This window comes from Cydia fagiglandana, chromosome 13 (genome assembly GCF_963556715.1).
Source record: "Cydia fagiglandana chromosome 13, ilCydFagi1.1, whole genome shotgun sequence".
Classification (NCBI taxonomy): Eukaryota; Metazoa; Arthropoda; class Insecta; order Lepidoptera; family Tortricidae; genus Cydia; species Cydia fagiglandana.
In genome coordinates, this window is record NC_085944.1 from 17,509,843 (window position 1) to 17,525,546 (window position 15,704).

At 39.7% G+C, this 15,704-nt stretch overlaps 1 protein-coding gene across 1 annotated transcript; it reads right to left on the reverse strand.

Annotated features, from left to right (window-relative positions):
* Positions 1-332: 332 nt before the first annotated feature.
* LOC134669912 (alpha-amylase 1-like) lies at positions 333-6,361 on the reverse strand. The gene is made up of 8 exons (XM_063527528.1): positions 6,332-6,361; positions 4,370-4,545; positions 3,531-3,682; positions 3,119-3,299; positions 2,441-2,556; positions 1,563-2,070; positions 942-1,142; positions 333-524 (listed from the first exon to the last, which is right to left on the reverse strand). Exons 2-8 carry the CDS (start codon positions 4,538-4,540, stop codon positions 333-335), a joined length of 1,521 nt encoding a protein of 506 aa, XP_063383598.1. The 5' UTR covers positions 4,541-4,545; positions 6,332-6,361.
* Positions 6,362-15,704: the final 9,343 nt, after the last annotated feature.

A 15,704-nucleotide genomic window follows, 5' to 3' on the forward strand; every position in this document is an offset into this window, starting at 1 on the left:
CCTCGGGCGTTCTACATGACATTAAAGTTCTCCAAGGGGCCTCTACGTGTTGGATTTATATCCCCACGCAAGCCAATCAAAAGACCGGGATTTAAAGACCCGTGAAGAGCACAAAAAAAAAAGAGTCAAGATCATTTTGAACACCTCGTCCGCTTAGCAACTATTGCTGCTGATGCTGACTATACAGTATACTTTCATCACATGTCTCTAGGTGAGATAACTACTCCTTAGCGTTACCATGTGGTTACCAGTACAATTTGACTGGGTTAACGGTTTAATCACTTAACTCTGAGTTAGTGGGATGGCGCAAGTGGCCCTAAGGGGGTTATACTTTACAAACCGCTACGCCGTTCTGTACTTACTTGATCTCCTCTGTGTATAGCCAGTATCATGTCGAACTCGTGCGCTCCGAGGTAGATGTTAGCGCGGCCATCGTTGCCAACCGTCACGGATTTGCCAGTGCAGCTGTTGCCGCTCTTGGAACCGCTGATCACGTCGCAGTACGTGCCTGCTGGTAGGCAAGTCTGTACAAAAGAAAGACGGTTAATTTCCTGATAGTTTCCACAAAACACGTAAAGTTACAAAAATTCAAAGGTGCATGTTGCAAAATATTTCCTAAAAGTTGGAAATGTTCTCAGAAATAGCAGGAAAATTTCATAGAACTTTTAAATTTTGAAACGGAAAGTTTCAATCTCCGAGAAGTTTCGCAATTTGGGAAAGTTTACAGCGGCACATCCGTAGTTCTCCGTGTTTTAGCTATATGCAGTAATAGCCTATCTTCCGCGGTAAAGAACGATGGTTGCTGTTAAACTACCAGCCGTTGACATCATTGTTTGCTACGTAGTTGCTAGTTAAAGGCTGCAATTTAGAATCGAAGAAGACCTTAATATCTTACCCTACATAAAACCAACAATTTATAATCCAAGACCTGAATATTTTACCTGTAGACTCTGGTTCAAATCCCAATTATCATTGTTGAATGCGATGAAACCCTGTCCACCACGGCAGAAGGCAATCTGGTTGCTGCCGTTATCCCACCAGTCGTTAAGGCCGGTGTTACCAGCAACGTTTCTGAAGTCAACCATTGAGAAGATTTGACGCCAGCGGTGCTCGCAGACCCAACCGTTTCCACAAGTGCCATCCTGAATAAAAAATATCCTAAAGTTCACTGCCGAAATAGACGCATCCCAAAAAAGTGTCGGGTACGTTGGCACGTAATACTTCTGATAAAGCTAAGAAACTGATATTAAGCATGATAAAGTTTGATAACTTAGCTTTCAATTCAACAGTATATGTATAATACCTACAGCTTCCTCCCTTTTCGCTTTCTTTTCTTGTTATGTCCCCGATCAAATAGCCTAGACTAAATATTTTTGTGCAAATTGTCAATAAACAATGAATACCTAAATTGACTATTAGAGTGAAATGTTGTCATTAATTTCCATCTTCCAGTTAAGGAAACTCTTTCACCGAGATCAAAAATCGATGTACAATAAGCTGCAAAATTGCATGGAGAAACTATAAAATGAATTGATTGATGAGAAATAAATGTAAGCACTTACAGCATTGATAGATGGAGAAATAATGTTCCCAGAGTTGTCCATAGGCGGTCCAGCTTCAGTATTAGTGAAATCAAAACTGCTCATCAGCTGCGGCTCGCCATACGGATGCGCCAACATGAAAGCAATCGCGGCTTTGTACTGTTTAGCGGTCTTGTAAGTCAAAATACTACCGCCAGCGCCATGCCCTCTCTGGTTATCGTGGTTATCAATGAAGGTTAAAGCATCTTCATGAGCTAATAAAGCCCATTGTGGTCCCCAGTTAACCAGCCATCTAAGTTGGTTACCACCTTGGAAGGCACGACTCAGCTCCATCCCGAATCTAAACTCTGTGACCGCTGCTAAACTGGTGTATTCGTCTCTAGAGATAGCCTCGCCTCCTAAATCGATGACTTCTTGGTAGATGTAGGGACGGGCCCCGGATGGGAAGCCGTGAGCAGTGTTCAGGTTGTTTAGTCTGTCGTAGATGATACGGAGATCCCCAGGCCACATGTGCTTGGCTGCGTCAATTCTGTACGAAAAACATTCAAGGAATTTATATTTGATGTTGATTGCACTGCACATCTTACTTCTTTAGTTAGTTATTTCAAAGAAAGTTAATCACTGGAAAAAATATTTGCGAACGTGACGTAGCGTTGTGGAGATTATGTAGGTATTTTATTAATGTTATAGTAGTAGGTACGGACTATCTAGAAATAAAATTAATCTTTATATTAATCAATAAAATTTTTAACTACCTACGTTTCCATGAATACCAACGTAAATAAAAACCATTAGATAATTAACAAAAGATAAATAAATCGATCAAAGATTATATTCAATCAAAACAAATAGATCTTAGATAATTTTTGCATAATGATTAATAATAAAATGCACTGCACCTGAATCCGGCAACACCCATATCAATAAGTCTGTTCATATAGCCGGTAATCATCTGACGCACGTATTCGGTGCCCTGATTCAAATCCTTCAGGCCTGATAGCTCGCAGTTGCGGACCTAAAATATTTATCATTATAAATCAGTTGAGTCATTGTCATTAACATTTACAACGACTGGACTAATACTAGTGGAACATCTTGTTTAAAACACAATGTAAATTTCAATCCAGCAATAAGTACATGACATGGTAATTCAACTAAATCATATAAAAATACTATATACCATTATCCACCCCGTAAAATATACCCCGGTTAAAAAGTAGTTAATATAAAACTTGTTGAGGATTTGGCTATGTACCTATCAATGACAAAAATTTGGCAATCATTAAAGTTGTAAGGTATCTGTATACGACTAAACATGGATGAGATCCGTGTCTAGGAGACTTCTAAGCTTCACTCGGATGCAAAAGAGAGTAAGCGGATCAACACGGATGCAGATTAAATTTATTGCTAAAATTCCCTCTTCACTTTTCTTGGACATATTATCAGACGTATTTCTCTTGAACGCACGTTTTTTCTATTAGTAATTTGGTACAAGGAACTAAGCTTGGTCGTTCTTTATTTTTCTACGTGCTTCTAATATCAACATTAGCATTATTAAGAAAAACAGTTTCACTCACTCTCTCCGCACAGCAGCCATAATCATTTCCTGAGATGACACAGTGGGGCCAGTTGAAATCGTTGCCGCCATAAGGGACCGCAGGATAGTGCCACTGGCCGAAGTTGGCTGTGCTTCCACCAGTGCCAACGTTTTCGTTCCACGAGCCTGACATGTGGTTGATGATGGCGTCGACGTAAATCCTGTTATTTACAATATTTTAGTAAGACAATTGGTAAAGGGAAGTTGACAAGAAACCGCAATCAGCATGGAGGAAAGGATAGCTTAACGGATTGATGAGCGGTAAGTCGAACTTATGAAGACACAAAACTGACAATCGTATGGGTAGTTAAACGGGTCCTTTAAGTGGAGAATTAGCACTTTCAATAAAGCAACTGGCACATCTAAGTATAGTCGTAGGAGGAGAAACCAACCTGACGCCAACATTGTTGCATCGGCGGACCATACTCTCGAACTGTTGTTCGTTACCGGAGCGAGTAATGAGACGGTACGACATAGGCTGATAGCGCTCCCACCACGGCCGGTTATGAGACCAGATCACAAGGTTCTCATTAGGCGGGGAAATCTGTAAAAAAAATCAGCAAATTTTAGGGTCCCAGAACTTGCACGACCAGCCAGAAGACGACGACGAGGATGATTTTTGAATTTCGAACGCTCGATTTCGTCACTAGAAAACTGTGGAAAACTGTTATTTTTGAGAATACGAATGATAGATTCGGGAATCTAGTGGTGTTGATCTTTCGTTTTCAATTCTATTAGTAGAATTTAAATGCCTAGTAGTATTTAAGCGGAGATCGAAATTCATAAAGCGGCCCACTGAAGGTTTTGATAAAGATATGGCTATATATGTAATATTGTACCTCAAAACGGAACCTTGGAATTAAATAGGCAAACAAGGAGTCTGGATAGCGGACTTTAGATAATGGGATAATATTTAAGGCATGATGATCATAATTATAACATTTATAATTATTTTAAAATTAGTTAAAATTTTACCAGACAAAAGGCATTATTAATTTTTGATGCATGAATGAATGAAACTGTGAAATGAAATCAATGTTAGGCCTCAACTGCAGCTCTTATGGAATACACTGTATCAAAATACTGAGACCTCGGTTTTACGACGCCGTACCGACACGAGTACAGCGTTAAATTCTATGGATTAATTGCTGAGTTCTCGTACAATATGAGCCCTAGCTTTCCTGAATGCCTTGGAGCCAAATATTTCCGTGTTTTTTATCTAAAACTTTACCTGAACACCACCGAAGCCCCTAGGCCCAAGGAATCTCTCGCACTCGGCCGCGATGTCGTCCCACTTCCATTCGAACAGATGCACCATGGTGGTGCGGCCCGCGGCATAGTGCGGGTTCTTGTATGCCACGGCCAGGCCCAGGCCGAACAACAGAACGATGAGGCGCATCATCTTGCCTGAAATAGGAAAAATGTTAAAGGGTTCCATGACGGCCAGGAATCCGATTTAGATTTAAAGTAAAGTAAATTCTTTATTTGCATTAAATGTTTAACAATTAACAATTTAACTATTTGTTGTTGTTGTATTTGTTGTTTTAGTCTTATTTTGATACACTCTTGAAGATTGCTCACGCTGAGAGCCTATGAACCACGTTCGACGTGTTGCCTCTCAGTTACACTTACGTACGAATGTACAAGTGGAACAGAGAGGCAACACATCGAAGGTGGTTCGCGGTAGGCCCTCTGATTGATTGGTAGGTACATGAGAAATAAAATGGTGTACGTAGGTCGTATCAAAACCAGTTCGTAACATTAGGGCTCCAGTAAACTTTGCTTTATATTACAGACCCCCAAGAATTTTAACTAAAACCAACTAGTTGTTGGTACCTAAATTATAATAGCAATTATGTAATTTATTTAATGTTTATTCTGTTAAATAAACATACTTATTTTTATCTTATCTGAAATCAGTTAGTACGATAAGGTATATGTAATAGAGTATTTGTTTGCTCGAGAATCTATAGTGCTGCTCAGCACTTGTAGAAAAAAAACTTTCTTGTTAGTTGCACAATGTACGGTATAGAAATATGATTTCTGTGCCACTTTGTGCCTTGTCACAATGACAAAAATGGTATCGTCTTGGGTCGTCCCATTCGTTTTTCGTCAAGTTCTTAAATTAGTCCTATTCTGCTTTCTTCACTCATTCTACATTGAAAGCCACCGACGATTGTGACGAATGTAGAATGGGTGACGAAAGCAGAATAGGACTAATTTAAGAACTTGACGAAAAACGAATAGGACGACCCAAGACGATACCACAAAAATATGAAATTCCTATAGTAGGTACCCAAGCTATGTGAATACTAGCCTTCGTAAGGTTCGGTCCTACCTATTAGTGCCTATAGTACATACACTTAATTCGATAAAATTTAAATCATTTTCATTCGGAATAGAGTTTTGCATCTGTTTTGTTTCGTTTAATTTGAGCCTAACCAAAATCAACTCTATATCTTACAATATAGGTTCAAATTTCACTAATTAAACTCGACACGTGTTTTGAGTTTCGTTCTTTCGGCGATGGTATGTTATATGTATTTGCGTATTTATTTTCGAGGGTGAATTACATATAAAAAGACGCCAGTAAGTTTAATGGGTTAGCACTAATTGAATAGCGCGTCATTTCTTTCGCTTATTAGGTAAGTAATATTGGATTTCCTTGAATAAAGTAACACCTGATTCTATTAATTATTTCAATCCCTGCCAAATTTTGAGTTAGTTTCTTGTATGGCTAGGCCATAGGACGCTAAAGTAATTAGCTGATATCGTAAATTTTATAGTACTTTATAGCAGGTATAATAGATAATTCCAACTAAAGTAGTAAATTAACGTTAATATCAATAACTGTTTATGTCTAGAAATGTTTATTTAAATTTTCATACATAGGAATTTTACATTTTGAAAAATAATTACACAGTAACTATTAGTCAAACCCGTTCTTTATCGCTTCCGGTGCAAAAGTGCCCATAATACTCACGGCATTACGTTAATATTAACTTATTTAACCCAAATTAATCATTATGGTTGAAATTGTTTTTACCAATTCCGTTAACACCACTCCGCTGCACCGAAAATGCTATAAAATTTACTTGTACTTAATCGATAACTCGAATAATGAACAATCGAAATTTTGAAGTAAAATGACTATTATCACTGATAATGTTATAATCAATAGGTAGGTACTTACTTCCAGACTGCTATACCCCACGGCAGTCGCGAATCTGATGCCCACCCGCCGAGATATTCAATTTATACGACATATCGTCATATCAATAGATCAATAATCGGTAATTAATCAGTGCAAATCTCCAGTAGGTTAAAATTGTTTATTAATAACAATAATAAAAATGATTGATTGAGATTGATTTTCATTGTATCCTATTTACGAGTATTTTAATACGTAGTTAAGGTACCTACGTAATCCCTATAACGGAAGTTAAGTTTATAATGAGATTGGTAGGACCATTGTTATGGACGGAAATTTCAGTTCTAGCCATCATTGATTCAAAATCATAACGTCGGCCTAAATCGCATACCTCGTAACTCCATTTTTTTGAGAATCATGTTTTGAGTTTGACACTTTTAGATAGTACTATTCTAAACGCATCTAACAATGCACTCACGAGAACTTTCCAAAGTTGCGAAACTTTCCACATGAGAATTTCTCGGTAACTTCTGAGAATGTTCTCGAGAACGAGAATTTATTTATTTATCGTAGTTTATACCATGAATATTCGATAGTTAAGGTGTAGTCCTTACCCCCAGAAAATTCCGACTTTTGGTCTACACGTTCCGGTCAGAAAAATGTATGACGGTCCGGCCAAACGGTCAGACCTAGGTGAGGGGTGCTCGACCAAATGTCATAGAGGGACCCTGGTAGTTTTTAACGCCCCCATTTTTTTTTCAATATGGCCGACTTTTTTTACAATTTTTTCAAGTTTGTCCTAGCGCGCTGAAATTTTGGTCGCGGAATCCCTTAGATACCTATGAATTTTTTTTTTTGGAAAAATGCTACAATTGCGGGAAAACTACTCACTTTTATTTTGTATAGCAACTTCTAAACGGTGCGTGATAGGTGGGGGGTGCTCGACCAAATCTCATAGAGGGCCTCGAGACAAAAAAAAACTGCATTAAAAAAAATCAAAACGGCCGATTTTTTTTTAATTTAGTGACGTTATACCAACTGTTACAGAAGGGGAGTAAATGGGTTTGGAATACTGAACATAACAACGCCTTTATGGCCATAAAAAAACATTTAAGTTCAGATCAGCTGTTGGCCCACTTTAATCCAAACGCGACCATAATTTTGACCACGGATGCATCCCCGTACGGCCTTGGGGCTATTTTATCACTTATTGATGCTGATGGCGTCGAACGTCCAGTGTCGTATGCTTCTCGAACGTTAAATGCAGCCGAAAAACGTTATTCCCAACTACAGAAAGAGGCCACGTCAATAATTTTCGGAGTCCGTCGTTTTCATCAATATTTATATGGCAGGACGATTCCTTTTGTTTTGCGCACTGATCATAAGCCCCTAATATCAATATTCGGTCCATACAAAGGAATTCCAGAGGTGTCAGCAAACAGATTACAACGCTACGCTATGTTTCTAAGTGCTTATAATTATAAAATAGAATACATACGTAGTGCTGATAACAGCGCTGACTACCTCTCCCGCGCAACCCTACCCGATGACTCATGCACCGGTTCGCAGTCGGAGTTTATTGACGATCGGGCTTCATATATTAACTTCGTCGTTGATGATACATTGCCGGTCACATTCGACACATTGCGTGAGGAATGTATTAGTGACGTAACTTTAAGGAAAGTGATAAAATATGTTCAAGACGGGTGGCCTAGGAAAGTGTCTGATTCAGATATACGGCCTTATTTTTTATGTAGGAACCAACTTTCAGTTGAGAACGGATGTCTTATGCGAGGCCATAAAATAGTGATACCGACAAGATTGCAGACAAAAATATTAGCTGAACTTCATAAATCACATTTAGGTATCGTAAAGTGCAAAGCGGAAGCACGGAGTAGGTTATGGTTCCCAGGCATAGATAAGGCAATTGAAAGTACTATTGGGAGTTGCCTTGTATGTTCCCAGCTCCGGCCAACACCTCCCCGTGCGCCGTTGGCTGTGTGGCCCTACCCTCAGCAGGTTTTCTACAGAATACACACAGATATACTCGGACCGGTAAATAATAATAGCTAGGGTTCTAAGTGACAAAAAAAGGTCGAACCTTTTTTTTCTTGATTAAAGCATGAAACTTGGCACAGTTGTTCCTTATATCAAACCAAGCCGATTTCGATCGGTAGCCCGAAGGAGCCCCCCCTCTGGGGCCGGAGAGGGGGGGGTCAAAGTACCGCTCGCCCGGCTTCATTCTTAAAATTCTAACAGGCCCCGTTTAGCTAATAGGTCATATTTGGTATCAATTTCGGATAAATCAATAACGTAGAATTCATTTCTGGTATAAAAAATTAGCAATTTGTAGAAAAAAATAAAAAAAACTCAAAATATCTAATTTTTTAAGTTTAATTTTTGTTTCTTATTTATTGTCAGAATTAAACTGCCTGGTTTTTCTACATTGAAAAAATATGATGATAAAGCCTATTTAATGCAGATTTTAAAAACATAACTTTTACATATCTTCATTAAGAGGAAATTGCATAAAAAAAAACTTATATCGTCTCGCGCCGGTGAATATCTTTTTACCGACATCGGAATCGATATAGACAACATCCGAAGTACACACTCTGGAGACCGATTAAAAGTATTGTTTATTGTTGTAGATAGATAAATATAGAAAAGCGTACAAATATTTTCTTATGTGTCGTTCAGTGAAAAAAGGGACCTTGGAAAAAATTATCACAGAGCCTCGCGTTTGTATAGAAGCATACTCGTAGGTATTTAGTTAGTGCCAACCACTCCATGGACTCCATGGTCGCTGTTCTCAATAGGGGATATTACTGCAATGTTCTGCCGCCAAAGTGCAGCACTACCGACTCTAGTAAATTCATAAACTAACTTATACATACTGTACCTTAACCCTTAAATTGGCAAGAGTAAAAATTTGTAAAAACAAGTAATATAGTAGCATACCTTTATTTAATACCGTCTGGGGGTCTACAGAAAAATGTTTGAAAAAATCCAGTATTATCGGTTTTTCAGAAAATCTATGTACATCACCATGCACGTTGCCAATTTTATAACAAGAAAAGTAACATTGTTCTATGTACACGCTGGTTACCGCTGCCAAGAAGCCAGTAAAATATTATATAAAAATTAACGTAAATTATTATGAAAAAACATAATTTAGTGTGAAATTGTTAAAAGCAATTTAGTTTTTTTGTTCCTCCGACAATTAAACAAAGGAGCATATTGCATTTGACGCTATAAAATTTTGTCTATCCCTGTAGTAGTGTACATTTTACGGTCCACTCTCAGGAAAATGCCCCATGTTGTTAAACCAAAGAAAGTCTGTAACTCTAGGACGCTATTTCAGAGCCTTTTGTATTTTTTTTCTTATGGCACAGTTTCTCAACTTTCATTTCATCGGTTACCAATCTTCGTCGCTTTACAATGTCCTTCGAATAGCTCAAACCGGAAGTTCTAAAAGTAACCTAAAGCTGTATCTAATTCTGTTTTTTTTTCAGGCTGGTACATTTCACGTGTTTATATGAACCTCTTGTTGCCCTAGTATGTAGTTAATGGCGATGAGTGTTCAAGTGTAATGTAGGCAAATAATATCAATAAATCATAAATAACTGTAGATGGAGATTACAGAACTCTAATACGCTCGAAAGAGAATCAACGTGCTTTCGGAATTAAATCGTGCTTGATTATATTTATCGACCTCATCCTCGTCCGACAAGCTGTCTAGCAAATTTAATCGCTCCAAAGAAGAATTTAAAGAAGGTGGATCAGGGCTATCGTCAGAATAGTATTGTTTGAATGCGCGTTGGTTCCTCATCGGAATCTGATTAATAATCAGAACATACATTTTTTACGTGAATTAAAGCTAAAATCTTATGCGATCTACATAGTGTTAAATACTACAGACAAAGAAAGGAAACCATTCTGTTTAAAAATATTTTAAATAAACAAGGATACGTAAAATCGATAGATTCAAAACAAAAGTTAAGTACAGATAGGTTGGCAACGTACACGGTGGTTACCGTAGTTACATCTTTACAAACTTGTCAACGGTAACCGTGGTGTACATTCCAATTTACCAGTGATTATCTTTATTATTATGCCTTATGCACACAAAATGACCAATTATTCATATACTTTACCATTTTCTTATGAAACACAAAACATAATAATCATAACTTGCCTACAGAAAAGTTGTTAAAATTTAATAAAACTTATTAGAGGTACTGGCGAGCGTCGCCGCTTCGAACAGATTTTTTGATAGCGACGTTAATTTTAATTTTATGCCATATCACATATTTAATTACTATTGATAACATCATTATTAAGTAGTTTCTGTTAATAAAAGCTTAGGGAATTAGATATGTTTACGACAGGAATTTTTACTAACTAACGTACACTGTGATGCACAATGCCAATTTAAGGGTTAAACTGTTTTTTGATAAGTTTTCACAGACAATAAAATATGACATTGATGCATCAAGGCGGTTTGTTAACCAGGGCCTATCGGTAAAAGCGAAAATCGAAATTAAGTTATCTGCCTCTTTATCGAATATGCAAGAGTGATAGAGGGATTAGACAACGAAACTTCGATTTTCTTGTTTCGCGGCAGACCCCCAGATTGTTAGTGATTGACAGATAGTGGTAGTGGCGCTACCTACGCAGAGCTTTGCGTAATATTCCCTATTAATAAGAAGTAAACTATAAGTATTATTTAATCTGCTTACTTATTACATTATACCACACTTTAATGTTGCGTCTTGTGTATTAATGCAATTCCTTCCCCCGACACATGAATGGATACATTTCATAATTCACGTATATATGTCAGTTTCAACCATATTCTGGCCACAGCAGGGTTGTCAGAACAGTTTGGAAACAGTCATCTGCTCCTTGCTTCCATTCCCAAGAAGACGGACTGAGCAACTTTAAAGAGGAACTAACGTCTGACCCCCAAGCCCCAAACATATAATTCTATCCTGATAAGGCTGCTTCTCTGTCAACGGGCTTTGCGATCGAAGTGTATAACTGTCCATAGAACCTCTCGATCTCACCTAAAACCTCCGCTTTGCTCGACGCTATGCTGCCATCTTCCCGTTTCAACTTTGTCAGCTGGCTTTGCCCAATAGACTTGTCCTTTGCGAACACTTTGGAGCCTTGGTTTCGCTCAATAGTCTCTTTAATACGGTTAGTATTAAAGAGACGCAGATCATGTCGCAAGGACTTAGATATACGTCTATTGAGCTGCCTATATGACTCCGCGTCATCGGGAGACTGCAACTGTAGCGAGCGTCGTTCAGCCATGAGGTTTAAGGTTTGCTCGGTCAATTTCTGAGGTCTATCTTTACGGCGGGGTCTAAAAAACTTAAACCCTACTGTGTGGACAGTTTCCACTAGCCCGTCGTTGATTTCGTCCACTGAAGCCAAGATCTCTAGGCAAGCAAAGCGGTTAGAGAGCTCGAGTTGAAAGCTTTCGGGGTTTTGAACATGGGCTCGAGTAGGTCGGAGCGTAGACTTCATCAGGCTGGACCTTTCAAGTTTAATATTGATATTCAGTGTGCCTCTTACGATTCGGTGATCACTACCGGTCTTTACCCTGTTGATCACAGAGACATCACTGAATATCCGTTTCTTGTCGGTCATGATGAAGTCTATCTCGTTTCTCTTCGATCGCAAAGCCCGTTGACAGCTTGGTAGGAGATCCAAGAGCCAAGCTGTCCCGACATTATACCGAAGATATCCCGGACATCAGTCTGTACGAGATTAGGATGGCCCTGAAGCAGCTTAAGAACAACAAGGCGCCGGGCAAAGACGGAATCACTTCAGAGCTTCTGAGAGCGGGTGGAACACCGGTACTTAAAGTCCTCCAGAAGCTCTTTAATTCCGTCTTGTCCGAGGGCATAACGCCTGAAACATGGAATAGAGGCGAGGTGGTGCTGTTCTTCAAAAAAGGTGATAATAACCTATTGAAGAACTACAGACCCATCACGCTTCTGAGCCATGTCTATAAGCTGTTTTCAAGGGTCATCACGAACCGTCTCGAACACAGACTTGATGACTTCCAGCCTCCCGAACAAGCCGGTTTCCGAAAAGGCTATAGTACCATAGACCACATCCATACGCTGCGGCAAGTTATACAGAAGACCGAAGAGTATAACTTGCCATTATGCTTAGCGTTTGTGGACTATGAGAAAGCCTTCGATTCGGTGGAAACATGGGCGGTGCTTGAGTCTCTTCAGCGATGCCATATTGACTATCGGTACATCGAAGTGTTGAAGTGTTTGTATAGTAACGCCACCATGTCGGTCCGAGTACAGGAGCAGAGCACGAGGGCGATTCCATTGCGAAGAGGCGTAAGGCAGGGAGACGTTATCTCTCCGAAACTGTTTACTGCCGTAATGGAAGACGCCTTCAAGCTCCTGGAATGGGAAGGACTTGGCATCAACATCAACGGCGAATACATCACTCACCTTCGGTTTGCCGACGATATCGTAGTCATGGCAAAGTCGATGGAGGAACTCAGCATGATGCTCGATGACCTCAACCGAGTTTCACAACGGGTGGGCTTGAAAATGAACATGGACAAGACGAAACTTATGTCAAATGCCAATGTTGTGCCCATCCCAGTCTCTGTTGGGAAATCGGTACTCGAAGTTGTTGACTCGTACATCTACCTAGGACAAGTAGTCCAATTAGGTAGGTCCAACTTCGAGAAAGAGGTCAACCGCCGTATCCAACTCGGTTGGGCAGCGTTCGGGAAACTACGTAATGTCTTTTCGTCCGACATACCTCAGTGCCTCAAGACGAAAGTCTTTAATCAATGTGTGTTACCAGTGATGACTTACGGCTCCGAAACGTGGTCTTTCACTATCGGCCTCATCTCAAAACTCAAAGTCGCTCAACGAGCTATGGAGAGGGCTATGCTCGGAGTTTCTCTACGTGATCGAATCAGAAATGAGGAGATCCGTAGACGAACTAAAGTCACCGACATAGCCCACCGGATTAGCAAGCTGAAGTGGCAATGGGCAGGCCACATTGCACGCAGAGAAGATGGCCGATGGGGTCGAAAAGTGCTCGAGTGGAGACCACGGACTAGCAAGCGCAGCGTAGGACGTCCACCCACAAGATGGACAGACGATCTTGTTAAGGTCGCCGGAAGACGCTGGATGCGGGTCGCTTCCAACCGGCACGTATGGAGGTCCAAGGGGGAGGCCTATGTTCAGCAGTGGACGTCTTATGGCTGAGATGATGATGATGATCATAATGTAATAAAAATATTTAATAATACTTACAGTTTACTTCTTATTCATTGAGAATAGCGACCATGTAGTCCATGGAGTGGTTTACACTAATTAAATACGAGTATGCTTCTATACAAACGCGAGGCTCTATGATAATTTATTCCTAGGTCCCTTTTTTTACTGAACGACACATAAAAAATAGTATTTGTACACTTTTCTATCTTTATAATAGGATCTATAAAGGATCTACAACAACAAACAATACATTTAATCGGTCTCCAGAGTGTGTACTTCGGATGTTGTCCATAACGATGCCGATGTCGGTAAAAAGATATTCACCGCGCGAGACGATATAAGATTTTTTTTATGCAATTTTCTTTTAATAAAGGTAAGGAAAAGTTACGTTTTTAAAATCTGCATTAAATAGGCTTTATTGTCATATTTTTTATATGTAGAAAAACCAGGCAGTTTAATTTTGATACTAAATAAAAAATAAATATTACACTTGAAAAATTAGATTTTTTAATTTTTTTTTAATTTTTTTCTACAAATTGCAATTTTTTTATATCAGAAATGAATTCTACATTATTGATTTATCCGAAATTGATACCAAATATGACCTATTAGCTTAACGGGGCCTGTTAGAATTTTAAGAATGAAGCCGGGCGGAGCGGTACTTTGACCCCCCCTCTCGGGCCCCAGAGGGGGGGCTCCTTCGGGCTACCGATCGAAATCGGCTTTATTTGATATAAGGAACAACTGTGCCAAGTTTCATGCTTTAATCAAGAAAAAAAAGGTGTTTGCACTTAACATCCTCACTATAAGTCGTACTTAGTTGTCGTAGACGCCTATTCTAAATGGGTAGAAGTGTATTTTTTGAACAATACAACTTCGAATGCAGTTATAGCTAAATTATATGACTTCATGTCAAGATTCGGTCTTATGCATACTCTGGTTAGTGATAATGGCACTTGTTTCTCGTCAAATGAGTTGGCGCGTTTTTGTGCGGTAAATGGGATTTCCCATATAACTTCTCCCGCTTATAACCCGGCCAGTAACGGGCAGGCGGAAAGCTTCGTAAAGGTGGTAAAAAAAGGTATACGGGCATGTTTACTGAGTAGTAGTGCGAAGGAAGTCGATCAAAATTTATTAAAATACCTATTCGACTATAGAAACTCAGTTCATACCACTACGGGCGTTTCGCCTGCGCAGCTGGTATTCGGGCGGAAACTTCGTTCGCGCCTGGATTTAATTGTACCTAATGTACCTGCCGCCGCCGCGCCGCCCTCACCTGACACTCTCGCTGACGTTGTAAATTATAAACAGTGTTTGCAGACTAAAGCATATGGTGGCACCAATAAGCAATGTTTCAAGCCGGGTGATAAAGTTATGTTTAAAAAATATTTAAGTAACAGTAAATTTACATGGAATAGGGGTGTAGTAATTAAGAGATTGGGTAAAACTGTATATATTGTGCAAGACAGTGTAACTGCATTGCAATTAAAAAAACATAAAAATCAATTGGTAGCTTTTAGAGGGACAGTGACAAACAACAAAAACAATAGTGGCACTATAGATACTTCCATTGAATCGACATCGGGTGACGAAATTGACCTTTCTCTGTCTGAGCTATGCGGTGAGGAACCCGAGATGACTCCTCCAGGGATCACACCACAGTCACCACAGTCCCCCACTGTGGAGGGGAGCGGAACCACGCCGACATCTACTGCGACGACGCTACGAGACCTGCAGACAGCGGAGGTCGCGCCGCCGGCCGCGACAGCTGACGCGGATCACGACGAGTTCTTCGAAGCACGAGAACAGAGCCACGGCACAGAAGGTGCACAAGATGCAGAGACTCAACTCGAAGCCGTAAGTCCGAGTAGAACGGCTGGACAAATGTCGTTGCGTCCTGTCCCTAGGGTCGATTATAAACCGTTCTTTTGTATTATGTAATTTAGGTGGTAGTTCTTAATTGTTAAATCAACTACGCATTGTAAAACTATTAGGGGGAGATGTTGTATATGTATACATAGCTATAGTGGGTTCGGTGCCTCGACCCCGTACTTAAGTTAACACTTTACTTGAATAAAGGTAGTGTGATATCAGCCGCCGTTAGTTTCACTCGTCCCCTGTCACATACCGAACAGTATTAATTT

Excerpts from the sequence above, each read along its gene's own strand:
- LOC134669912 (XM_063527528.1), bottom strand. The coding sequence starts at position 4,540 with ATGATGCGCCTCATCGTTCTGTTGTTCGGCCTGGGCCTGGCCGTGGCA. Across the intron at positions 3,300-3,530 it reads TGCAACAATGTTGGCGTCAG|GATTTACGTCGACGCCATCA; the intron begins GTTGGTTTCTCC and ends TGTAAATAACAG. Across the intron at positions 525-941 it reads ATTTGAACCAGAGTCTACAG|ACTTGCCTACCAGCAGGCAC; the intron begins GTAAAATATTCA and ends TCTTTTGTACAG.